Source organism: Fundulus heteroclitus, chromosome 3, assembly GCF_011125445.2.
Source record: "Fundulus heteroclitus isolate FHET01 chromosome 3, MU-UCD_Fhet_4.1, whole genome shotgun sequence".
NCBI classification, from domain to species: Eukaryota; Metazoa; Chordata; class Actinopteri; order Cyprinodontiformes; family Fundulidae; genus Fundulus; species Fundulus heteroclitus.
Window position 1 is genome coordinate 21849156 of NC_046363.1, and position 26072 is coordinate 21875227.

The following is a 26072-nucleotide window of genomic DNA, read 5'->3' on the forward strand; positions in this document are numbered from 1 at the left end:
GCCCAACAAAGGCCTTGTAATGGCTTAGATAACATGCAAATTGAACTGAAACAGGTCCAACTCCTTGGACCACTCCCTAATGGGGAGTCGTTAAAGTCATTGTATGCCTGCAGATTGAACCAAAAGTGGTCCAATCCTCTGCCACAGGGAGTCGTTAGGGTTGTTATTGGCCTGTTTTACAGGAACTATGTTTTGATCACCCGTATGAGGATGAGGATTGAGGTGATGATTGGCCGGAATTAACCCTATAGCTGTATTATAAATTTTTGAGAGTTGGAACCTAAGGCCTCCTCCTCTGTTTAAGGTTGGTTTTTCTCTCTTAACATAGATGGCTTCCTTCACACCCCTTTCAAACCATCTGTCTTCTTTGTCCAAAATGTGAACATTTTGGTCCTCAAAAGAGGGTAATTTGTCCTTAAGGTGTAGGTGGACAGCAAAGTCTTGTCCTGAAGAGGTAGCTCTCCTGTGTTGAGCCATGCGTCTGTGGAGAGGCTGTTTGGTTTCTCCAATATAAATATCAGAACATTCCTCACTGCACTGAACTGCATACACCACTCTGCTCATCTTAGGTTTGGGGGTTTTGTCCTTGGGATGCAGAGGATGGTGCAGCTGGTGCAAATTGAACCTTTTTCAGTTCAATCTGCATGTTATAGCCATTACAATGCCTTTGTTGGGCAGTAGTATAAAGCTTGCAACTCCACATTACTCCAGACTTTTTAATTGAGAAAGCTTCCGAGATAGGGAGCAAAACGTCTTCAAACTTTGGAAAAAAGTCCAGTTGTTTTGTTTTTTACTTTTTTGCAATGACTATGACCTGGATGACTGAGAATCTTCACCAGCATACGACTCGCATCATCCATGTGCGTTTCCGTTGTGTAATGATGTCGGAGTAAAAGGCTGTTCACAGCAGACCAAAGCTCATTTCCTACCCACAACAATTCTTACTGTTGACCCTATGAGAGATCAAGGAACAGTGCCTATGAGGAGGAGCTATAATTAGAGGTATTTGGATGGAGCCTGGTTCAGATTGTGGACTTTATCTTTGCCCAAATAACAGTGTATTCTGTAATACTGGCTTAACACTGTCGTCTTTTAAATTTTTAAAGATTTTAAAGCTAGAAGTCACAATTTTTGCTAATTAATTTATCAGTAAACATTCCTCTATTACAGCTCTTGTAGGAAAATAGCTTACATAATATAATAGATGCGTAAAGCCAAATAAAACCAAATTAGGAGGCAATTACAGCTCTATAGATGATTGTGATTTATATCCCCCATTATATTTTATCCTTCATGATGTCTTCTAAGCTTTAAGATATTTTTATTGTTTGACTTTATTTATTTATTGCTGTCTTCATTACTTTTTTTATTTATTTTTTGGTCACATCGCCTCCTATAAAATCGAGAACTGTTAACTACCAATTAATATACCCTTTATATTTCAGCAAAGGGGGCAATCAGGTTTATTCACAACTTTTAACATATCCTAGCACAGTTACTTTGAATTTTAGTGTAAATATGTGTTGACACAAATAAACAGAATAACCATTAAATCTTTTTAAAAGCTGGCCTGATCAGAGACGAAAAAATAGACTCTTGGGTTCATCCAAATGATACCGGTCTCAGGAAAAAAAAATAAAAAATAAACAAAACCACACACATCACCATAGACATTATATAAGATAGACATTATAGACATTATATAGACATTATATTATGTCAATGCTAATCACCTGCAAGAAAGAAGCTTGAGCACACCCAGAGCCCTCCCCTAGCGCCCATTGGCTGAAACAACAGGGACGTCCTGCGCGACTCTGCGATCCGATTGGCCGGGCCAGTTGTCACTGACGTACGTACTGCTACGTCTCCCGTAAGGTCAAGAGGAAAGAAGCATGGCCGCTGTGCTGAGAGGGTCCCTGTGCCTAGTAGGAAGGTGTCGTAAACATGTTGACTTTGCGTGCGGTAAGGGAAATATATTGAGATTTCGTGCACGATGCATTGGTCTTTGATGTTTAAAGAAAGAAAGCGGAGCAGTTAAATAAAGCCTGTTTTGCGACACAACGATGTTTTACCTTGAGTTGTTTTGGGAGAAGTTCAAGATATTTTGCGCTGGGATTGTAGCTGTTGCTCCAGGGGCTTTATTTAACCCATTTAAATGCTGTGTTTTGGTTCTTGTTTTACCTATTAGGCCTTTTAGGAAAGCTATGTTTATTTACTACTAGCATGTCTGGGTTTCAAAAGCCCAAAGGATAGAAATCGGCTACACATCATCATGTGTCCTACTGTTGTCAGACACTTTTAGAAGAATAATATGTCAGTAATCTAAAATGATTGTTCACTTAGACAACATGGAAACGAACAAGAAGAAAATTCAAATATTATAAACCTTTCCTTGTTTGAAAGGCATTTCTTTCTCTTTTATGTTTATACACACAGCTAAACAAAATGTCGATTTATGGAGAAGGACACAGCTGATATTATGATAAACTAAAGATTAGGTTTCAACCTGAGCTGTTTGTCTGTAGTCACTTATAACACATGATATAACACGTTATGGTATTTCAAAATAAGATATGTTTAGGTAAGTGGCTAAAACTGAACCATGCACTATACTTTAATTCTATCAGAATAAAATGAATTAATGTCACAGGAGTGCTAAGAGACTGCTCCAGGCTTTATGCTGTAGAAATGATCGGTTTGTAAATATTGGTTTAAAACGGTACATGTGTGGGATTTTATGTCTTAAAATTCCTCCACTTTTTTTCCCCATTTTGTTACAGTTTTCACAAGGTCTATGGCCTCAAAGACACAAGTGGGGTTTGTGGGTCTGGGAAATATGGGAAACCCAATGGCGAAGAATCTGCTGAAGCACGGCTACCCAGTTATTGCCACAGATGTATTCCCAGAGTCCTGTAAAGAGGTTCAAGAGCTGGGTGCTCAGGTAACCTATGCAGAATATACACCCACATTTATATTGGTGTATACATGCACTTCTTTGACGTTTTTAGAACACTAAGAAGTGGGTGTTTTTGTTTTGTTTTGTTTTGCAGATCGTGGATAATCCTGCAGAGGTTGCCGACAAAGCGGATCGTATTATTACCATGCTTCCCTCTAGTCCTAATGTCATTGATGTCTACACGGGACCCAACGGCATTCTCAAGTACACTTTGATTTGTCTTTAAATGTGTGTGATTAAAATCTCTTGTTCTTACAATGGATTCACCCAAATTATGTTTTTTTTTTCCTAACAGAAAAGTAAAGAAAGGATCCTTGCTGATTGACTCCAGCACCATTGATCCATCTGTTTCTAAGGAGATGGCTGCTGCCGCGTTGAAGTTGGGGGCAGTTTTTATGGATGCACCTGTATCGGGAGGTACATCATTATCAGATTTTTCTATTCTGTCTTGTGTGATACACATTAAACTTGCTGACTAGTTCGTCAATGAACAAAAGCAGCTTTAAATATGTGGTCTTTAGACAAAATTATTAGGTTCATTCAAGCATCCAGATTCCGTAACTTCATTACTTATTAAACAGAGATGAAGCCACAGTAGAAAAATTATGCTTGGAAAATAGTAGTTAGACATTTTGTCCGTCTTTGGGATTCAAGAGAAAAATTCATCTGTGTGCTGCTAAAGAAAAGCACATAATTAAATTATTAATGGTAAGGGAGACCACCTCTCTAGGCCCCTTTTCCATTGGCACCAATTTGGATCAGTTTGCTACGGGTCAACTAGCTTTTCCTCCTTTACCATTAGTAACTGTTATGTGGAACCGGTTCTGTTTTTAGTACCTGCTTTAGTGTGGTTCCAAGCACAGCGAGTCGGCCCGAAGACACAACATCAAAAGATTGTCAATAGCTGATTCACCGGGGGGAGCCGCTAAGCACACGTTTCTGTGCTTTGGGGGCTAATGAAAAACGTTACGCGTTTTACTCTTTGGCACCACCTTGCTATGTCGACCACATCCACATTTGCGCAGTACTCAGTTTTAATGGAAAACCACCCATGTAGAACTGAATCAAACCGACCTGTATCGAATCGATTCATTAGGCCCGTTTACACTACACTTTTTTAACCGAGCCGAGACCAGTCCGAGCTCGGTAACCGAGATAACTCTTGTGTGTAAATGGTCAGCAGACTGAACCAGACCGCGCTAACGATAACCGGACCACGCTAACTGCAGACCAGTTCATCAGTAGGTCTCGGACTGGTTTTTTTTATCCCGGTTCCCTGAGAACGAGGAGCGCATGAGCAGACCGCGTCATGCCCTTACAGTCAGCTGACTGTCCGCGGGTTTCCCGGCGTGTCTGGCTGCACGTCCCGATTCACACTCCATTCAGACAAATTTCAGACATTCATAATAATACTAGCTTCCTTACCGTGCCACACGGTTTCCAGAGATGATTCTGCTTATGAACCTCAGCGTCTGTTGTTGTTTCCCGCGTCTGTAAATCCTTATTAGACGTTAATTTGTCTTATCCACGTCCCAAAAGCCGAATCTGTCTAACAATAACATCCTGAATGTGACGGGTGCCGCCATTTTGATTTGCTCGGTCCCGCCTTCAATCCCAGAGAGCGGTAGTAACGCAGATCGCCACTAGGAGGCGAGGAGCAACCAAGTAACCATAACCGAGATAACTCCTGTGTGTGTAAACGGCTGCATTTATCTCAGTTAACTGGACCAAGCTAGGACCGGTCTCGGCATGGCTCGGTTTTTAGGTGTAGTGTAAACGGGCCAGATGTGTCACAGTGAAAAATGGAACATAAAAACTTAGGTTTAAGCAGTTTGTTCCTGTGCCGCACACCTCCATGTGATAACATAATCCCAAGGAATGATGATCTTAGCAATTGTCTAAGGCTACATTCACACTGCACGTCTTGATGCTCATTTCTGATTTTTTTTTTTTCCTGAAATCTGATTTTTTTATGAGGTAGACGTTCATACTACTATTACATCCGACCGCCATCCTACTTCTGTTTGAATAGTTCAAGACTGCAGTGCGACCCGCACGCGCAGATAACAGAAGGGGACATCACACAGCAGCGTGCTAGTTACAGAAGTAATGGTGGTTGTAATTGTTTCTAGAAGTGTTAAATAAAGCTTTGTTCAAAGACTCCCCCCAAAAAAACTAAAACATATATATATATATATATATATATATATATATATATATATATATATATATATATATTGTTATTATTAGAAGGTTGTTGAGCCATGGGAGCCGACAATATTAAGACCACATTATAGCAAGACGAAAAAAACTAAGCAGAAAGCAGCGCAGCTATTCATGAACTGCTACACCTGTGTGTGGATTCGTAACAAGAGCCAGGACAGTGACGTAAATGGTGGCTGAAATGTGACGTGACTGTTCAGACTGCAGACACTTTGAAAAATATCTGATACGTAGCCAAATTAGTACGACATATGGAAGTGGAAAAAAGATTGGATTTGAGTCGCTTTTCCCTGTAAAGTGACCATAGCCTTATGCTGCGTTTAGACTGAAGGTGATTCTAGCATTAAAAAGGCATCCAACCCATCAGCTTGGATTTTTGCTCAGAGTGACCGATCATAGATAATAGGATGGGCACAAATGACGATGCGTTTGTCCTCCATTGTCGACTTCCTGGGTTTTCCTGGTCATCACGTTGCGTCGGAAAATGCAGCACTACATCACATAGTAGAGTTTCTCTCATTGGTTTGACACTCCACGCCCAGCTGCAAAAGTTCAGGTTTTCTTTGGATGCTGGAAATCTCAAAATGCGGCGCACGTGCCGGGTGAAAAGCGCTACATGACCTCTCGTCACTGCTAGATGCGCCCCCACCATAGACTTTGCTTGTACACCAGACATCCCTGATACTCAGATCGTGTTCGGTCTGAACCCAGCATTAAAGAAGATTAGTGGTGTCCCGGTACCAGTATCAAGTACTCATTCTCGTACTTGTAAAAACAACCCAATACTCTGCACCGACGCCAATTTTGTGCTTGATTTTTCTCCCGTGCTGGGCTACGCTGCTGTTCAAAGGCTAGATACCATTATATACCAGGTAGTGGTGCTATACACCGAAGAGGTTGTTTGCTGACACTCCAAAAGTAAAAAGCAGAGAGAAGATAACTGAAGCTCTAACCCAATTCATCGCCCTTGATGATCAATCATTTTCAGTGGTTAAGGATATTTTCAAATTATGTGTGATCTACAAAAAACTATTAAGTACTCCGTATTGGTACTTGGAATTGGCAAAAATTTAAACTGATGTAGTCGTACTTGTACTCTGTCTGGAAAGAAATGGTATCGGGACACCCCTAGAGAAAACTGATGAGGCAACTTCCCAGCCAGTTAAAGACTTTCATTTTGGTAAAGTGACTAAAAACTAAGGCATAACCCAGAAATATTGCAAAAGACTTAAACGATCCATCACAGACTCTGCAAGCCTCAGTTAGCATGTTAAAATTAATGACAGTATGAGTACAACAGACTGAAAAACTATGACTTGTTTAGAATAGTTTCCACCTGAAATCCTCTTCTCTCTAAAACACTCCGCCTGACTTTATTTTAAAATCATTGCAATGAGCACAAATCGTTTTGAAGGAGGTCTCGCTTCCCGCGAACATCGTCATGTTTGGGGGAAAACCCCACAGTGCATATCAGCTCAAACATCTCATATTACCTCATAAGCACAGTGGTGGAGGGATGATGATTTGGGCTTTTTTTTTATTTTTTATTTTTTTTACAGTCACTGATTCTTGAGTCCTTGCAGTAAATAAATCGAACCTGAATTATTATTATTTTTTTGTTCCAGAGTATTTCAGAGTCAGATGTGAGGTCATCTGTTTAACAGCTGAAGCTTGGTTTAAACTTGGTCATTCAGGAACGAGCCTAAACATCCAAGGCCTTTATAAATCAAGATTATAACTTTGTTGAAAGAATTGTTATTAAACGTTATTAAAGATTTGCAAGCCTCAAAGGACTGAGACGGTGTTGAAAAGGTTCCTGATGTAAGAGGCGTCATACAGAAAATGAGTTCTTCAAGTTATCGTTGCCAAACGTTCTACAAGCTACTGAATCATGGGGTGAGTCCGCAAGACGACACGTTTGTATGTCCTGACTCATAAAACTGCTGCTTCCATGACTGTAGCCTCATCTGTGTCAGAGGAGTCTCCTTTATGTTCATCTGAGGTTGGTCCATTTTATGGCCGACCCCTAAAGATTAGTTAAAATTTATATCCTTCCTTCCCGCGATGGCTCTCAGGGATTGGCGTTTTTCCTGCAAACGTCTTGTTTGTGGTGGTGGCGATTTAACCACTGGAAACTAAACTGTATGTCGTGCTTACATAATTATGTCAATCCCAGGGTTTTAGACTCTTAATAAAAAATTTTAACCACTCAGTCGGTCTGTGAGAAATAAAAGGAAATACTGTAGTGGCGGTTAAAGCTTAAACATAAAAGCACACGTGGAAAGGAGTTACTACTGTAATTGAACCAGTATGTCTCAAAGATGTGTTTCGTTTCATGTTTAGTCAACAGATGTCTTTCTTTTTCTGTTCGTCTTCAATATAGCAGGTAAAATTAGTTTTGAACACTTCACCGACTTTCTAAGTAACTGTATTTCTAAAGGTGCAGTTTAAATCACATTCTCATCACGTCTGTAACAACCCGTCCAGTCCAAACCTGCAAGGAAATCAAACCATAGATTCCCGTAAATTATGCTTAGGAAAAATGGCGTGACACATTGTAAAGCATTGAACACCAGAAAAACAGGAGATGCAAATGGTATGGAAAGTCATGACACTAGCTGAAATGTCTCAGTAATTATTAGGGGGTTAAATGGCCAGCTTTATCATGATACAATGTTATATTGATCTGTTTGGATGACGGTGCGACATCTGCTGATATCACAAAGTCTCTTGCGATTTTCAGTCGATGCCATTGATATGATGCAATATTATCTGCCAATCTACTATTATTATTTACATTGATATCAACTCACAAAAAACAAAATGTGATTTGACCATTTTATTTCTAAGCTGTTACATGTACAAGGTATTTAAATCAAAAACAGCATTCTTCTCATTTTAAAATAATAATGTTAATTCGCTATAGTCTCATACCTGAATTTCAAAATAAAAGTGTATCTTTAAAAGTGACGTTGCGGATCGATATTTTTACTTTGCATTGGATCATAAATCATTTAATTTATATATCTATGTGTATCAATGTATTGTTAGACCCTTAGTAATTTGCATTCCTGTTACTTGCTGCTAATGACTATCGGTTGAGGCAATAATTCGGATATGGAAAGAACATCATGACATAAACCGGCCCCGACCAGGTGCTTCCCACAAGATTTTAGAGTGAGAGGAATAATTTAAAAATTGGTCCAAGAGAGAAGAATCTCTTGTACATAGCTCAGGAAACATCTGGATATAATAGGTACAATTGTTTCAGAGAAGAAAATAAGCAGCCACCATGGCCTGTGTGCACACTCGCTACGCAAGACTCCACTGCTGAAGGAAACACGCATTGAAATGCATTTTAGGTTTGCTGAACAACAAGCTTGTGAAATACTGGGATAAATCTCAGTCCCCTCAAATGAGACCAAAATTGGACTCTTTGGAGTCCAGAACATAAGTACTCCCCAAAAACTGGGAGGTTTGGAGGTGGGATCTTCATGGTGTGGGGCCCCTTTTTCACCATACAGCGCTGGCAGATTTCTTTATAATTGAAGAAAGCATGAATGGGCAAAAAAAAGTGCCAAGACTAAACATTTTTTGAAGCTGCTGGCACCTACCATGATGATGAAAATAAAAGAAGCGTGGACGTTTCAGCTAGCGATTGATCCAGAACCTTCAGGTTTTGAAAACTTTGTGTGGAAGAACAGGCCAACATCGCGTCTGAATGTGACCAGTTCCTCCACAGAGAAGCTGTCATCACCAGCTGAGGCTTTTGTACGAAGTGTTAAAGAAATCCCAGTTGGTGTGTTTAATGCTTTATCCCACTAATTCTGTTTTATTGCACATAATTTATGGACATCTATGGTTTTGATACCTTTGAATGTGTGAATTCAATGGTTTATTATGGAGGTCTGGTGAGAATTTCTTGTATATTGAACCTCAAGACATATATATTTCTCTGGAAATTGATCATCTCCTAAATACTAATATTACGCACTGTGTGTACTTTACATGTTTTAGCTGCTTTGATGGATAGGAACAAGAATTACAGCATTCCAGTTTTTTTTTCCACATAACTTTACGTTTGAGGTCGACTGGCATTATTAATGTTTCTTTCAAAGTTCTGATAACAAATGAATTATCCATCCATCCATCCATTTTCTGACCCGCTTAATCCCTCATGGGGTTGCGGGGGTTGCTGGTGCCTATCTCCAGCGTTCCAAATGAAATATATTTAACTAAACTCTCTGCTTGACAAGGTCCCCAAAACACAGAGCAGTTTGTCGCGTTTCCGCGGCTTCATCATAGCTCCTTTGTTTCTCAGTTCAACATACGAGAGGCTTCATGTAGTATTTACATCACTGAGAAAAATGCTTCACTGAGGAGGAACTCTAGTCCAGTCTAGATAGTTTATCCAAAGAGTGTGTCTCTGGTCTGGAGCACGGTGGCCATTTCTTGAGAGGGGGAAAAAAAAAGAAGTGAAATACTGACTTGTCCATGTCCGTCTTTGAGGTTGGTCCATTTTATGGCGAGACTCTAAAACTTTAATGAAGATTTATATGCGTTTTTCCCCATGATTGTGCGCACGGATTTAGGCTTTCCAGTTTCTGCCTTGAACCCCTGTGTGCTGCGGCAGCAGTTTAATGTCTGCAAACCAAACTCTGACAGCCCCATCAATCACAAGGCTGTACATCTTCTTCTCAAAACGGCACATTTATTCTTTTCCAGGCGAACTGCTGCAACCTCATATACCATTACAGAGTCTGCCTCTAGGTATTGCTGCTATCGCCTTTCTGTCTTTTTCTTCCTGTGCCACTCATTCCTTTTAGGAAGGATAAAGAAAATGGGATTCATCTGATCAAAATGCAGCTTAAAGCGGATGTCCTAGTCTCTTTTTTTTTTTTTTTTTTCAGAGAACTACAGCCTTCTGTTACTGCAGGTTTTGCTCCGGCTGCTGACGTTTTCACGTGGAGCAGTTTGCTAACGTGCTACGCTAACTCTACCTTGCTTCTATCGCTATTTTTACACAAGCCATTGATCGATCGCTTGCTAAACTCCCCGATTTTGAAGCAAAAAAAATCTCTTCCATATTCATCCTGCATAAATCCGTAACATCAGTAATCTGTTTAACTCTGATTAAATGCAGTTTCTCTTGTAGCAGAAATATTTTTGGAGGTTTTAAGACATGCTGGGTTGGACTACATGAAACGTCCCGAGCCTTTTCATCTATTTTGTCATTAAACTCTCACATTTGTAGATACCTTAACACATTTGTATTTTTTTTTTTTTGTTTGTTTCTAATGATAGATGTTGAGGCTAAACTCTGAAGCTGCAGTTGATCTTTTTCTTTGGATCTGGGCCGCCTTCTGCAACACTTAGCTCATCGTTTCTGTCCATTAAGGCAAAATGCTCCGAGCGCTCTTTGTGCGAGGATTAGGGAAGGGGAAACTTTTAACACCTACCTTGGCACTTCTCCACTGGCTTCCTGTAAACGTAAGGATCAATTATAAGACTGCGCTGGCGAACTCCTTGGCACCCATATGTTTTGCACCTGGTTATTGTAAGGTGTCAAGATTTTAACCCTGTATGAACCTCAAGCAGAAACAGCTGTTCCTGCATCTTAATGGAGGCTATAAGCAGCGTGAGAACAGACAAAGTCCGATTTTTCGTTTCACGCGTCACCATGACGGACCGTAGGTTTGTGTTTCCACGTGCGAGCTTACATGAACACATAAAATCTTCATTATTCCCCAAATATACAGATGGACTGTGACAACACATTGCCCGACCTCCTCTTTTAATAGTATACTATCATTTACTATCAAGTGTTTCAAAACTATGTGAATCTTCCTAAATAGAGTTCCTGCCTTCTAAACTCCATTAGTACAAATTTTCCGAGGCATTTTTGGCTTTTCTGTGGTTTCATAGAAACACAAATGACGCTTCTTCTTCCCTACATGTTGTACATGTTGCTTCTGAGCTGTCAGTCAGCTGTGTATAGTGACCAAATGAAGGCAACTTCTCTACTTTTTCCTTGTCTTAAAAAAAAAATAAACTGGGCGCTCGTAAATATTTACAGTCTCATAACACGCAGCCAGCCGAGCCTTGTGTGCAATCCTCCTTTATAATTCAACGCAGTAAAGAAACTAGCAACAAGGTACCAGACATGGGATCTCTGCAGGTACAATAAAGAGTTCCCTTCGTAGCGCAGCAGCTCACTTTATACGGAGAGAAAGAGCAGAGAACAAATACTATTCTGCACATTTACTTTCAGATGGCATCCCAATGAATGTAGTTACAATTATTTTTTTCCAGATAATTGTGTTTACTCTGATGTTTTTAGAGGGTAACGGCTTTACATCTAAATACTACTGGAGATTGAGTTTGGATCACTTCGCTTCATGCATCTATGCAGTTATGTGAATGTAATTTGGTAATATGAGATCATTGTTTTAACACCAGTATAAATGTAGGAGCTGTGGTATTTTTGTTTTTAAAACAAAAGCAATATTTTTCTCTGATACATTTTTAAAGGTATATTTGAAAAAAGTTGCTTTAACCAAGTGAAATCGCATTAGTTTTGCTCAGGTATTATAAGTCTGTTACCAGCCCTTGCTTTTTTTTAATCATCATTATTGTTTTTTTTGTTTTGTTTTTTTACAGATTATTTTATTCTGAAAAAATGCAAAACTGTGCTTATTTTCTTTAAACATTTTAATGTCATGGGTTATTTTTGTACTATTGATACTTTCCATTCTTTTTACTTTACTTAATTGACTATGACTATTCATCTGGTTATTAAATTTGATGAAATTACATCAAATTAGTCTGAATAGTTAGGGGGATAATGGAAGAGACATAAAATGTGCTCTATGACCTAGTTTGATATGCTTTTTTTAATTTTATGAAATTTGTATGAATTACTTATAAAGACCTTCTCATAATCCTAAACATGCAACACAGATTAGACTTCTATCAGTATATTTCATCTTTAAACTAGCTCACATTGTGTTCTTCTTTTTTGATTCGGTTTTATTTCAGCTAATGAAATCTGGCTTTTATCGTCATGGCAGTGTGTGTAAACATGCCTTGTTCTTCTTCTCGAGGTGTGGGCGCTGCCAGCTCAGGTAAACTGACTTTCATGGTCGGAGGAGTGGAGGAGGAATTCACTGCAGCCAAAGAGCTTCTGAGCTGCATGGGAGCGAATGTGGTTTACTGCGGTCAAGTTGGAACGGGACAGGTGTGATTACTTTCCCAGCATTGCTCCAGCGTCGGGAAGCTTTCCTGTTCTTAAAACAACCTTTTTTTAATATGATAAAAGCAGAAATTATGTGAATGATGGGTAATTATTGAATGAAGATTGTTCTCTTAAACACCTATAAACTGGGTGTTTAGGTTTCTAAGTGCTTTTATGTGCTCGTCTGATTACAGGCTGCAAAAATCTGCAACAACATGCTTTTAGCCATAGGAATGATCGGGACTTCAGAGACGATGAATTTGGGCATCAGGTAAAAAACAACAACATTGATATTGAGTTTTAAAGTATGATAAGTAGCTGAAATATAATTGCTGAAGCAAATGATTCTCTGCATCCACAGACTCGGACTAGATCCCAAACTTTTGGCCAAAATTTTAAACATGAGTTCAGGCCGCTGTTGGTCCAGTGACACCTATAACCCCGTGCCAGGAGTCATGGAGGGAGTCCCGTCTGGAAACAACTACCAGGGAGGTTTTGGCACACAGCTGATGGCTAAGGTCAGTTTATAGATTCACAAATAGGGCGGGGGGGGGGGAGGGGGTTATGGTTATTTTGGCAACCCAGATGCACGCTGTGAGCGAATTTTCACTTCTTTGTGCAACAAATAGTCGTACATGATCAGCCTTTTTGTGATGATGGCTTTTCTTGATTCAGAAATTGAATTAAAATGTTTTTTTATTTTAATAACGCCTAGTTTTTGTTTTTCAAAATTCTACACATAGGTCAATTTAAGCAATTGTGTGATTAGAACAAATTTTGTTGTAATGTATGTTTCAGTAACAATAAAGATGCTATTACTATTATTATTATTACTATAGAAAACTTTACCTAACATGTTGGGTCAAACTCATGACTCAGCCCTGCTGTGTTAAAGCAACCTGTGACTGGATCAGTGCACGTTACCATAATAATCCAGACCGGGTTATTTGTAATCCAGCTCTATTCTTTTAAGAGTGTAGAAATGTATCTTGGATAAAAGTAAACCATTTGTTTGATGCATAGTAGATTATTCTCATTGTCTATTCTAATTGTATCACAGGTCTATAAGAATTTAATTAGATTTACTCTGGAAAAACCCTTGAAATAATCCAGTAAACTGTTGAGCTGCTTCCAGACTCGACACACTGTGGAGTGTGTGTGTGTTACGGCTTTGACGTTTAGTTTTCTGAATTAAATTTGAAGTCCTGTCGTTTCATCCCTTCTTCTTCTCTTCCTAAGGACTTGGGCCTGGCGCAGAACACCGCCACCAACACGAGGACTCCTGTCCCCCTCGGCTCCTTGGCCCACCAGATCTACCGCATGATGTGTGCGCGCGGTTACGCCAATAAAGACTTCTCCTCCGTGTTCCAGTTCCTGCGCGAGGAGGAGGGCCAGTAGCATCAGCTCCCACCACCCCGTCCACAACGTTGCCTGCACAGGACTAACATAGCGTGTAGTTAGGGTGCATTTCCACACAGAGACATTATGTTGCCCCCAAGTTAGGAAAAACAGGAAGCCCAGCACAGTCTGGTGGATAACTTCAGCACTTCTTCAATGTTGGAAATTATATTTCTTCTGTGATTAAGCCTTTTTTTATATAATGAAACACTTTTCTGTTTTAACCTCATGTCGATGGTCACTACACACAGAGGAAAATCCCCCCCGAAAAGTTAACTTTATTACTTTGCTTAAAAGCTGCAATGTGGGTTTAGTCTCTACATATTTATCACGTGTTTTCTTTATTTTTCTTTACAATGTTCTTTCTGGTCACATTAGGGTTTTTCTGTTGACATTGGAGTTGTTACTTTTAAATGTAATATCCTGTTGGAGAATAAACACAAATTACTCAAAAGTGTCTCGAACTGTAATTTAGCACCTTTCTTTTTCTCTCACGTTTTTCTCTTAAAACGAACATGCTGGAAACGAGTAAAAGATTTATTCTGAAAACATATATTTTGTCATATCATTTTACTCCTAAAATCAACTTTGAACAATTAATTTACTATAACCACTAAATGTAACTGAACAATTGTATTAGGATTATTATTGAGCAGAATTAATTTAGCCTGTAGTTTGTCCTCAATGCTCACATTTAAAGGGAAAGAGGTTTTAACTGGTGAATGTGTTTACACCACACCTCCGAGGCATGCTGGTCTACAACTACAGGGATTTTAAAAGCATTTTGGACAAAGTTTGAAGCATAACTGAATGCATTGTAAATTACATTGAATTTGCATGTTGCCTCCCCCCTTATTGCACACACACATACACACACACACGTGTTGGCCAGACGAGGGCTGCTGCATGTTACTGATCTCCTTTACCAATAACTGCTGAGAGGCCAAGGTGCCGGGGGTCATGCGATCACAAGACAGATCCATAAAAAGTCCATTAAGCACTGCAGGCTAAGAGCTGTGCTGTCATCTGCTCAAACAGAGCAGCACTTTGCTGTCAGGCCTCCAGCAAATTGTGACACGCACATCATCCGCTGCCGCCATGGCTCGTCAAGGCAAAGCAGCCTCACTTTATAATAAGCGTGTGTGCTCAGTGGCATGCGTGGGTTGTTTCAAAGCAGCGCTTTTGGGACTTTTGCAATGATAATGAGATTGCATTTGCTGACTGATTAGACTTGGGGGAAAAAAAAGGGAATGCTGCTAATTTCTCTCCCAGATTTCTCTGCAGCTCCAACTTGCTGCTGGGAAGCTGCAACCATGTTGGGTCTGTACATAGGCTTAATGTGTCGATAAATCCAAATCTCACTCTGAATGCTTAATAAACTCATTTAGAAAACACTGTGGAAGTTGGAAATAAATTATTTTTCCCACAACTCCGTCAAAACTGAAGTAGGTCAGAATAAGGCGCAATTTGCTTTTATTTTTCTAGTAATATTCATTTGCATAGGTAGCGTTTAATTTTGGGGTCTTAAGTAAAATCCCAATTCTAGGTTATATTGTTTAACAAAGATAGCAGTGAATAAATTATAAGGCATAATGTTATTTCTCAGACCTGTTCATTCGAGCAAGCAGCCCTGTCCGAGTTTAATACGGGCAATAAGGTTTGTTTGCCCGGGACAGCAAGGCCCTGGGGGCGCATCAACGCATTAAAAGAAAAAAGAAGAAGCCGTTGAGTCTTGAAGGAGTTTTCTGTTGCTTATTCGCAAATCCAGAAAAGAGAGGCCTCCTGTGGTGTGTAGACAGGATTTAAAAAATTGCTGTACATGAGGAGAGGCCGGTGACACCACCTGATGACCTCATGCTAGATTAAAGGGTTGTTTTAGTTTGTTGTTATTAAGGCCATCACAGAAAACTGGGAAAGGTGGAAGAAATTAAAAGTTAAAAAAATAACATATTCAATTCCAAATTGTTTTTACATATTTTAAAGCATTTCAGAAAAAAAACCCTAATAAAATTAAAATAAAAAGTAAAAATAGTTTAAAAAAATTGTTGATGGATACAACCTGGAATTAATTATTCAATAGTGATTCAGGGTCTTTTATTGTGGTCTTTAAAATCTCTGTGTGAAAAAGTATGTTTTTTTTCTTTAGAATTTATAAAATAAATATATATATTTTTTAATCGAATAGGCTGTTGTTAGGGATGCAGGGGGGCCTGGTTGTTCATGGCGCCATTCACTCAAGAACTGCCTCTGGTATCCTCAGAGCACAAAGTTTTAATGTACAGTTCGAAAACTACCATGTTCTTCACTGATCAGTCTGCAGCTACGCAGTGACTTCACACAGCAGCTGACATGATTAAACTTGGAACATTAATTTATGACCATGCTGTTAAGATTTTCCTTTCACAAAATGATAATACATTTGCCACTTCTTTAAAATGTCAACAAAATTAAAATTTTAAAATTTGCAAGAATTTTGCACTACTGACAATTTTGTTCATGGGGGTTTAAAACAAATGTTAAAGTAAGCCTATTCCATACAAATGTAACAATTGATTGTTGAGATTGAGATCTATGTATTCTCTTGGGGCGGGAGCATCCTTCTGGCCTTGGAGCCCAATCCAACGCCCCAGTTTGCACATGGCTCTGTCCGGCTCTATAGTTTCACAAAGGGGGACATTTCAGTTGTAAGTCAGTATCATGCGTTTAGACTTTTACAGTAAACCTAGTCTTTGCCTGCTAAAGCTCAATAAAAGCTTCCTGTCTTTGTGTTCTAATTACCTACAAAGGTCTTTATGTTTACAAAAAAAAAAAAAAAAAAACACTCGTAGTGTATGTTTATCTTCCTTTTAACGTTAAATATATGTGTCTGGATGCAAATAAAAGCTTCTTTAAGGAATCCTGGAAATTGATAGCAAACCTAAGTGGGCCGATTCAGAACCAGCACCAAGGCTGTAACTATCTGCTGCTTAAGACCCCCAGACCAGGAAGAGGGCCCAACCTACAGAATATTGATCTTAAAACTTTTAATGTTTAGTTGTATTGACCAGAAATTAGTCTACTTTTAAATTTGTTTCAAATGTTTATGAACAACAGTTAAAGTGCTCTTTTTTAACTCTATAAAATTTGTGGATTCACAAATCATAATCCTATAGAGGAAAATTGACATTCATGGTGGCCGCTAGGTGATGGGTTTAGTTGGGATTGGGGCCCCATGCCACCCAGGCCCAACTCTGGGTCCATTCATCCCCCCCCCCCCCTTCCTTTTTTTATTTGTAAAATTTTCGTTAAAATGACGTCAGCTTGCAGTAGCCGAATTCGTTCATTTCCAGCTGAACGATTTGTTTTTAATGAACCCGACGAGCCAAGCACTCATGTTGCTTGACGACCCTTTAAGTTTAGAGGAAATAAATAAATAAAAATAAACATCCTTTTTTTTTTTTGTTATTCAAAATGCAGCGTTTTACACTGTTAAATAAAAAGCAGATTTTGAGGTCATTTATTGCACTGTAATTAAAATCCGACATGAGCCGATAAAGGAAGAAAAAAAAAAGCATTAAAAAAAGTTTTATGCCTCTTTTTTTTTTCTCCTCTCCCTGAAATGTAGGCTACTACGCTTTCCTGCCTACCAGCTATGAACTTGGGCTATAAAGATTTACAGCCTCAAAAGGTGGGAAAACTCCATTAAAATAAAAATGGGTGCTCGCATTTAGTTGGCTCTGCATTCGCTCTGCGTTGGAGCTCTCGGAAGGAAAAGCAGCGAAAAGTGAACCCCGAAACGACACGGTTTAACCCATCTCGGTGCTATCTTTTCTCGTTTTGTTTAAAAAAAAAAAGAATAGATTCCGTTTACGTTTGTAGATCCGTGCGCCATTCAAAGGCGGAGCAGGAGTTCAGTGGCAAATATTTTGGTGTCGGTCTGAGTCATTCTTTTCACTCGCGTGTTTTCGCTCCTGTTTCCCAAAACCGGTGGGGGAAAAAAAAGAGGAGAGGATACAATAAAAGCATAAAAAGAATCCCAATCGTACCCCCTCCTCGGCGCTTGACTCTCCTTCCTGACTGGACTGCAACTTTCAACTTGACCTTGGCCTCCAGTCGCGTCTCTAGCTTGCAGGAGGGGGAGGAGGGCGACCATATGTGCCATGTTTACCCTCCACTCTTACTAATCTCAGAGACAAATCAAAACACAACGTAACTATATTTTATTTTACTTTTTTTTAGTCTCGCTGGTCATGGACTATATGCCCTCTGAATGGTTTGATTAATTAAGATCAGAACTTGTCCGAAACTCTGGAACCAGAGCAGACTGTCAGCTCCCACACAAGAAAAATGCCCTTGGGCATGCATGGAACACTGCACCCACGTAACTGGAACATTAAATATAAACAGTTCTCTTTTGCGTGAGATTTTTTAAGACTAATTAGGGGATACCGAGCAGTTTTATTTTTTTATTGAATGGAAAAATGTGTAATTGTCAACAAATTCTGCCATGGTATATCTATTTTCATCGCGTGGAAATTCGCTAGCATGTCCAAATTTGGCACACTGGCATTACGCACAGCAGTATCATCGTCCCTTTCAAAGAATGCGGTAAAGAAAATATAAGTGAGCAATATATTGCAATAATTTGGCCTTAATTTGGTTTATAAATTCAGCGGGGAATAGATAGTGGCGCTTTTTTTAAAGTAGGCTATGTTGCTTCTTTCTAGTTTCGTCTAGTTTTTCATTAGAGTAAATGTTTGATATTGTTTAAAATAAATACCAAAAAAAAATAGATGCATTCATGTGTGGATTTAATTTGAATAGCGTGCCACAGAATTGCTTTATGTCTAACCAACCTCGCAGTGTTCAACCCGTCGACGTTGCACACTCCAAAACGTTTGAGATGTCCTTCTGTCAAAGTTGTCTGCTGCCCAAAATTGCTTGTTTGGTGCTCAAAAGGAAGACAGGCTGCCTTACGCCCATACTTCGCAGTTATTCCTCCCCAAAACGCGTTACTGTACTAAACATAGATTTGAAACAGTTGATTTTTATTTAAGATGAATGCCCGAGATTACCTAACACAATTAAACCACTGACATCCCACGCGTTGTTTGCTCGTGAAAATGAGGAAAATGTCAAACAGCTCGTATCAGTGCGCACCAAGCCCGCCGAATAACGCACATCTGTGCGTAACACCAAAGTGGAAAGTGTTCGCGTCAACACTTCAACGTTATTAGGTTAAAAATAGATTTTAAAACACGACTTTTAACCTTTTACTTACAATAATGTTCGACTAAAACAAAGTCAGTTAATCACAGGGCATATTTACTCATTAAAATGAGGACATCAACTCTGCGAAAAACGCATCATTTTCATTCTTAGCGCAAAATTAATAAACTGAATCTCCACAATTAACAAATAAGACGAGTAAAAATGTCAACAAATGATAACGTTTGAATCAGCAAAATCAACTTCTGACCAGGTTAGAATAAAGTAAAATAGCCTCTTGGCATAAATATTAAAGAAGCCATGTTTGCAGACGCTGAGCCCTATCTGCACTATCAGACGTCGAGACGTTTATCAGCTCCTTTGCATATCACGTGTTTAACCCTGGCCAATAACCTCCCGATCTCGGAGCACTCTGGTGTGCTGGTATCGTTACTCAGCCCCGGGTCCCTGTCTGGGCTCAGTCGAGGGGGATTTATGAAAAAGAGCCGCTCCTCTCCTCTCCTCCCATGTAGGACATGCTATGACCGCCTCGTTACTCCTCGGCTCGCCCTGGATCGACCCGGTCATGTTCCTCTACGACGGCGGCTCCCAGGAGGAGAGAGGCAAGAACATGGATGGCTTCGCCGGTGGGAACTTCGCCGCGAACCAGTGCAGGAATCTGTTGGCGCACCCGACCTCGCTGGCGCCCAGCACCAACTACGCTGCCAGCGAGGTGCCAGTCTCCGGCGTGGGGGAGCCTGGCAAGCAGTGCAGCCCCTGCTCTGCTACCCAGAGCTCGCCCAACGCCTCTCTGCCCTACGGATACTTTGGCAGCGGATATTACCCGTGCAGGGTGTCGCACGGCGGCGTCAAGGCGTGCGCGCAGTCCTCCGGTTACGGGGAGAAACACGCGGACTCGTCGGTCTCCGGTGAGGAGTTTTCCGCCCGGGCCAAGGAGTTTGCCTTCTACCAGGGATATTCCTCCAGCCCCTACCAGCCGAGCTACCTGGACGTGCCGGTGGTGCCTGCGCTTAGTGCGCCCTCAGAGCCAAGAGAGTCTCTGCTGCCCATGGAGCCCTATCAGCCCTGGGCCATCACCAACGGGTGGAGTGGCCAGGTTTACTGCACCAAGGAGCAGCCGCAGGCAAGCTCTCTGTGGAAATCCTCATTACAAGGTATCTTTTTAGGTAAAGATGCAGTTGAAATAAAAATTCACGGTCAAAATAAATCACCCCGAACAATAAAACCAGACATTTATTGGTTTAACATTTATTACTCGTTTATTTTTTTGTTTTCTGGGATTGGACGGAGTGTAATGCTGATTTTTTTCTTCCTTTTCCTTCTTCTTCTGCAGACTCGTTATCCGCAGGTGTGGAAAGCTCGGTCCGCCGTGGGAGAAAGAAACGCGTGCCATACACCAAGGTGCAACTCAAAGAACTGGAGAGGGAGTACGCCACCAACAAATTCATCACCAAGGACAAAAGGAGGCGGATATCCGCGCAGACGAACCTGACAGAGAGACAAGTGACGATCTGGTTCCAGAACAGGCGCGTAAAGGAGAAGAAAGTTGTCAATAAGTTCAAGAGCTCCAGTTAGCTCCCGAAAAATCGCCAAGAACAAGCCAAAGGCGGACATGGGTGCGCTTTCAGCAGAGGAGAGAAGAAGAAGAAGGGGGAAAAAAAGACATAAAACTGTGCTATAATTTATTCCATTTAGAAACTGTTACGCGCTCTCGCCAGAGCTGATCTGGTTTGAACTCTAACGTTTCCTTCCTCGTTTTAATTGGAACCAGTCCGCGGGGCCTGCTGGCAGAAGATCGGAAGTGATCAAGAGTTTTGCGTGGGATGCTTCAGTAATCACCGCGCTGACAAGACGTCCTGCCTTGAAAAGGCCGAAACTGCACCAAATTGTGCGCATCTTTGTTTTAATAAGAGCATATAAGGCTGAAACGCACAACAAAAAATATAAGAGTAACACTTTTTGGTTACAGAGTGACACGAGCAGGCTGACGTCACCAAATTATTAAAGCATATATGTAGTATTATTATTTTTTGTTCCAACTTTACGCTCCAGTTTGACAAATTTATTCTCCATTAAAAATCAACTTTTTGCCACATCTCCCATTCTGAACGAGTTAAATGTAACCCAAGAGTTCAGGGATGTCCAACATTGCAATCAAGGCCGTCTCCGGACGATTTTGAAAGGGGCGGACAGATTGTCCGCTGCATATAATCATTGTGTGGGGCACTGAATCAAAAAAAAAAAAAAAAAAAAGCTGCAACAAAATTTTGGTGTGATTGTGCAGTTGTTCAAAAATACGGGGAAATAATTAAAGATGGTACACTATGAAACACAAGAACGGACAAACATCTCTGACAACTTTGCCGGAGCCCCACGGAGGCGCCACTCACTTAAAGAGGATTGATCACTCGGCTTGTCTGGGGCCTGTACTTAAAAAAAATTATATATATATATATATATATATATATATATATATATATATATATATATATATATATATATATATACGACATGTTTTCCTCCTGATTGAAATTCAAGATTGACCCCGTTCAAAAATAGGCTATCGGGTGAACTACATTTATCACATTTAAAGTGTAAATAATTTATGTGCCGTGTTTTTTCCCTGTTTCTTATTCATAAGCCAACGTGTTTGACAATAAATGTTTGAGAGTCACGTGGGTTTCACTGATCTTTCTGTTTAATAATAAGAAAAAATTTAATAATTTTTTATTTTTATTTTGCGCTTACAGAGGAAAATCCTATTTATAATGTCTGATACCACGATGGACGCGTTGGCAGGCCAATTTGCAGGAGGAGAGGGTTTATTCAGCTCCCAGTCTTCATCACGGAGACACTGTGTCGCCATCTAGTGGCCAGAACTTGTCAGCACAGTTCATTTTGGTATGGGCTGCGGTTGTAAAGGCTATAACTGGATATTTTGGGTGCTGCTCTTTATTTTCTTGCCCCTTTGTATTCGACTTTTACATCCTTTCATTTTAATTAATGTTTCTATGACCAGCTAATGGATTTGCTGCGTTTAAATTGTGACATTGCTCTAATAAATAATATAAGGTTGCTCGCATCAGCGGTTTGAATCGGGTTTAAAATGTGTAACTGCACCCCACGAAACGACTTAAACAGCAAAAATCCTAAGGGGCTAAATGACCATGCATCAACTAGAGTGAGCCTATATGAAAAAGGCCAATCACTGAAAAGTGCATCTATCACATTATATAGATTACACACAGACCGATACGCCTTCAAGCATTTCTTTCTGTTAATTATGAGGATATTCCGCTTGCAGACAATGAAAACACGATATTTAGGATTAAGATACTATACCACATCAGAGCGATACCGGAAAACGTATAATTCAGAATATGGGCTTAATAAAAAAGTATGTTTAATATCTGCTTATAATTTGTGATCAAAAGAGTTTGGCTGGAAGCCATACTGCATTTCATTGATAGTGGCTGGGATGACAACCTCAACCAATCGCAATAACATGTACAAACAATTTAAACAAATACCTCCAAATACAATAATTTTTTTAAAGCTCAATGATTCATCAAACTACCCTAAGACCCACAAGGAAAAAGTGATACACAGTGGTGAGGAACACGGGAACAAAGTTGTTGTTTTCAGGCACGAAATGGAATTAGGAGAGGAGAAAATGGCAACATAGCTACAAACAGACTAAAGAGTTATACAGGAAGAAAAAAAAACAGACTCATATTATGTCTGCAAATTAAAATAAAAGCATGAGGTTTTGGTTCTTTGTTGGCAACTAAATTATTAAGATCACTGTGATGCTTATTTCAGTGCATGTTTTGTCTAACCTACCTTTAAGCAGAGTCAATCTTCATTAATCAATAAAAATAACACATGGCTGCAAGCGATCATTCTTACGACATATTTAAAAAAAAAAAAAAAAAAAAGAGTCTTAGACGTGATAAAAAAATATTTCTGCCAATATGAAAATATGTTGAAGGGTGAAAATGTTCTAGCCTGCCCAGTGTTTGTGTGTCACCTGTACAGCTGGGATCTCCCTTCGTAATGGACCAGGACAAAAATTAGGATCATATTTATCATTTTGGTGAGAGCGCCACATAATACTCGTCCGTGGGGTATTTCATGTTATCCTTCACACAAGGAAACCATTATATAAGTGATGCATCTCCACTGGTTTCACTCAAACCTTGACGTAACAACGCTCCTCTGGGACTCTGCTGCTCCCTCTTCTTGTTTTGTGTCATTGCTCCCCCTGCCGGTAGGTCAGGTAACTGCATCTGCGTCCCAAACACCCCACCTCCCGGCAGGCCTCAACCCTGCCAACACTGGACGACCATGAACGTGTTTTTTTATGGCTATTTATGTTTGCCCAGTCACTCCCTCTACTTGGGCCAGAAAAAAAAAAAAAACATGTGAATACTCTTGACTTATTCAAACCAGAATCAATAACTGTGATAATACAGAAAAAAGCAGGAGCGTGTCCAAAATAAGAGCCTCAGTATACATTTTGTTAATGTTTTTGTACCCTTTGCTTGTTGTTGGGAATGAGAGGAGAGACTGCGCGCTTGGCTCTAGCGAAAAGCGAATCTAAGAGGAACTAATCCCCCAAGCCATTCATACTGTTTAGAGAAAAAGTTAAATGAATAATAATAATGAAAAAATTCTTCCGCAAAGGATGTTTGGGATCCCCCCCCCCCCCCCCCCCCTCTTCTCCAGACAAAAGTCAAACACAGACATATTAAGTAAAGGAATGATAACTCTCGGTTGTTATATGGTGTTATTCAACTGCTATTAGGCCACTGCTCAAAAGCTCCATAATTACGGAAAAAATATTAAATGAGAAATACCTGCTATACAAAAACAGGAAGCACAAATTTGCACCATAAAACATGCATTTGAAACTCCAACATCAAAAAGGCTGGTATTAGTTTTTTATTTTTGTATTATGCTTGATCATTCTGATAACCACTTATTACATGAAGTAAAGCATTATTTTACTTTTTATGTTATAGTATTTTATCGGTGTTCTACAGGGCTCGGGGTGAACCACCGCTTCAGCCTTTTTCAGCTCGTTCCCGCCGTGTTTTTTCGCCTTTATAACACCTCCCATTCGCCTTTTGTTTTCCTTCACTAGCTTCTTTAACCTTATTCAACCAACTCGTCTCTATGACTTTAGAAGCAATGTGGTCGGAGCGCAACAAAGAGGCGATAGTCCGCTGGAAACCAGTAAAGGTGATGTTTAATTTTATTTTCCGTTAAATCTGTGTTTTTTTAAATAATTTTTTTGAATACATTAACAGGTGTTTCATTTTTTTTTGTCAGATTGTGTTTTAGTTGCAGTAAAATGTTTATTCTATAAGGCAGTTTATATTTCAGAGGCAGAAAAGACGGACATGTCATCTATCATTGAGGTGTTTTGCTTTTTTAATTTAAGGAACTGTTTGGTTTGAGTGATTTTTTTTAAACACCACAGCCTCCTGTAACTGTATTTATGTTAGACACTTCCTTCAACCGATTGACAAAATTAAACCTAAATCATCTAACATTAAAATGTTTCAGTCTGCATGGATTGTATTGAATATGATTTAATTTTTATTTTATTTGTGGTCGTGGTTACTGTTATTAATAATAAACAAATATCATATTAATTGGTGCTCTGTACTTTTTCTAAAATCTAATTTTACCGAGTTATCATCATGATCAGCTACTCTGACCTGGCAATTTTACACAAGTCGCAAGGCAAATAAATAGCTTATTCCATTCTACCAAGTAACCAGAGATCCTCTAGTCCTTCGTTTGTATGCAGCCAACCTAACTTAACCTCATATGACACAATAATTTGGCTAAGCATAGGTTAAAAATGACCAGTTTCTCTCCAAACACATATTTTTTCTTTATCCTGGCAGATCTGTAAATGGGGTTTATAGCTGATCAAACATATATGTTTGAAGAGAAACTATTTTTTTCCCCCAGTCTTTTTTCATGTGTCTAAAAAGCTCATGTTTGGACAAAAATTCTCTGGACTTCAGAGATCAGAAACATAAAAAAAGCGATCTGACCTTCTGGCTGCATGAGAATCAAAAAATAAAGTAGTATTACCCATAAACGCCTGAATATTAATGATTACAACAACGAATGCTTGCGTCACACGTAAAAGTAGAGGCGTCTCAATTGCTTCCCTAACAGATTTGAGAGCTTTTCGTGTGTTGCGTAAAAGGATCGGCGCGACGCATGCGCCTGTTACGCTCGCCATGCCATGACAAATAAAAAATGGATTTGTTTGAGGCAAATAGGCCGTGTCCAAAGGTTTATATCGGGGCGTTGCAAACAGAGAGAGCGTGGCGCCCCCCCCCCCCTACCCCCACCCCTCCCTGCAAATACCCCCTCTATATCATTCATAGCTCATGACCGTCTGCATTGAACGTGAAACTCAAACGTTGTCATGACCGCGTATCAGCTGATCGCGCCGTTGTTTTAGACTTTCACATGCAAAACATCCTTTCCACTATAGAGGTGAAGCTTCGCTGCAGAATTATCCAGGTGTAGCTCAGCATACTGGTAAATAACAGGAAAAAAACACTCATCGTGGTTGTTACACGAGGTAAGGCGCAATGTGCCAAACTGAAATAATCTTGTGGGCTTAAAATGAAAATTGGCCGAAGCAACAAAGGAGATAGTCGCCTGTCTTTACAGTCCATTGTCCCTTTCTCCTCCTTTAGAACTTGTAACCGGATTTGGGTCACCCTCAACAGCTTGATTGGTCTATAAATAGCCAGATGAGCAACATTTCATTCACACTGTGCGCTCCAGATTTATTTTACGCATGAGCAAATCACATTGGTCACTCCAAACTCAACAAGTTGTCTCCGTGATGCTCAGATTTAAAACAAAAGACTCCAGCAGTTCAGGTGAGGCTTGGGTTTTAAAAAAAGAAAGAAAAAGAAAGAAACCAAACAGTATAAAGTGGCGGGTGCAACAGCTTGGCGTGCAGCTGCAAATTCATGGTGTTTTCGTGCAAACCGGATAGAAATGACCCTGACG

At 39.8% G+C, this 26072-nt stretch overlaps 2 protein-coding genes across 3 annotated transcripts; both read left to right on the forward strand.

Annotated features, from left to right (window-relative positions):
- Positions 1–1892: 1892 nt before the first annotated feature.
- Positions 1893–14268, forward strand: hibadhb (3-hydroxyisobutyrate dehydrogenase b). Its single transcript, XM_012862690.3, has 8 exons — positions 1893–1962; positions 2781–2941; positions 3051–3160; positions 3252–3373; positions 12283–12416; positions 12608–12684; positions 12775–12931; positions 13653–14268. The coding sequence occupies exons 1-8, from the start codon at positions 1893–1895 to the stop codon at positions 13809–13811; spliced, it is 990 nt and encodes a 329-aa protein (XP_012718144.1). The 3' UTR covers positions 13812–14268.
- Positions 14269–19452: 5184 nt separating this feature from the next.
- Positions 19453–21272, forward strand: hoxa13b (homeobox A13b). 2 transcript variants are annotated; one of them, XM_012862565.3, is made up of 2 exons: positions 19453–20185; positions 20353–21272. In XM_012862565.3, exons 1-2 carry the CDS (start codon positions 19540–19542, stop codon positions 20592–20594), a joined length of 888 nt encoding a protein of 295 aa, XP_012718019.2. In that variant the 5' UTR covers positions 19453–19539; the 3' UTR covers positions 20595–21272. The 2 variants fall into 2 exon arrangements, with proteins under 2 accessions (XP_012718019.2, XP_012718020.2); XM_012862566.3 differs by having other exon boundaries at positions 19453–20173.
- The last annotated feature ends 4800 nt before the right edge of the window (positions 21273–26072 follow it).

Bases quoted from the DNA above. Each gene is read 5' to 3' on its own strand.
- hibadhb (XM_012862690.3), top strand. From the start codon at position 1,893: ATGGCCGCTGTGCTGAGAGGGTCCCTGTGCCTAGTAGGAAGGTGTCGT. The intron at 3,374-12,282 runs GTACATCATTAT...CTTCTTCTCGAG, and splicing joins GGATGCACCTGTATCGGGAG to GTGTGGGCGCTGCCAGCTCA. The intron at 12,932-13,652 runs GTCAGTTTATAG...TCTCTTCCTAAG, and splicing joins GCACACAGCTGATGGCTAAG to GACTTGGGCCTGGCGCAGAA.
- hoxa13b (XM_012862565.3), top strand. From the start codon at position 19,540: ATGACCGCCTCGTTACTCCTCGGCTCGCCCTGGATCGACCCGGTCATG. The intron at 20,186-20,352 runs GTAAAGATGCAG...CTTCTTCTGCAG, and splicing joins ATTACAAGGTATCTTTTTAG to ACTCGTTATCCGCAGGTGTG.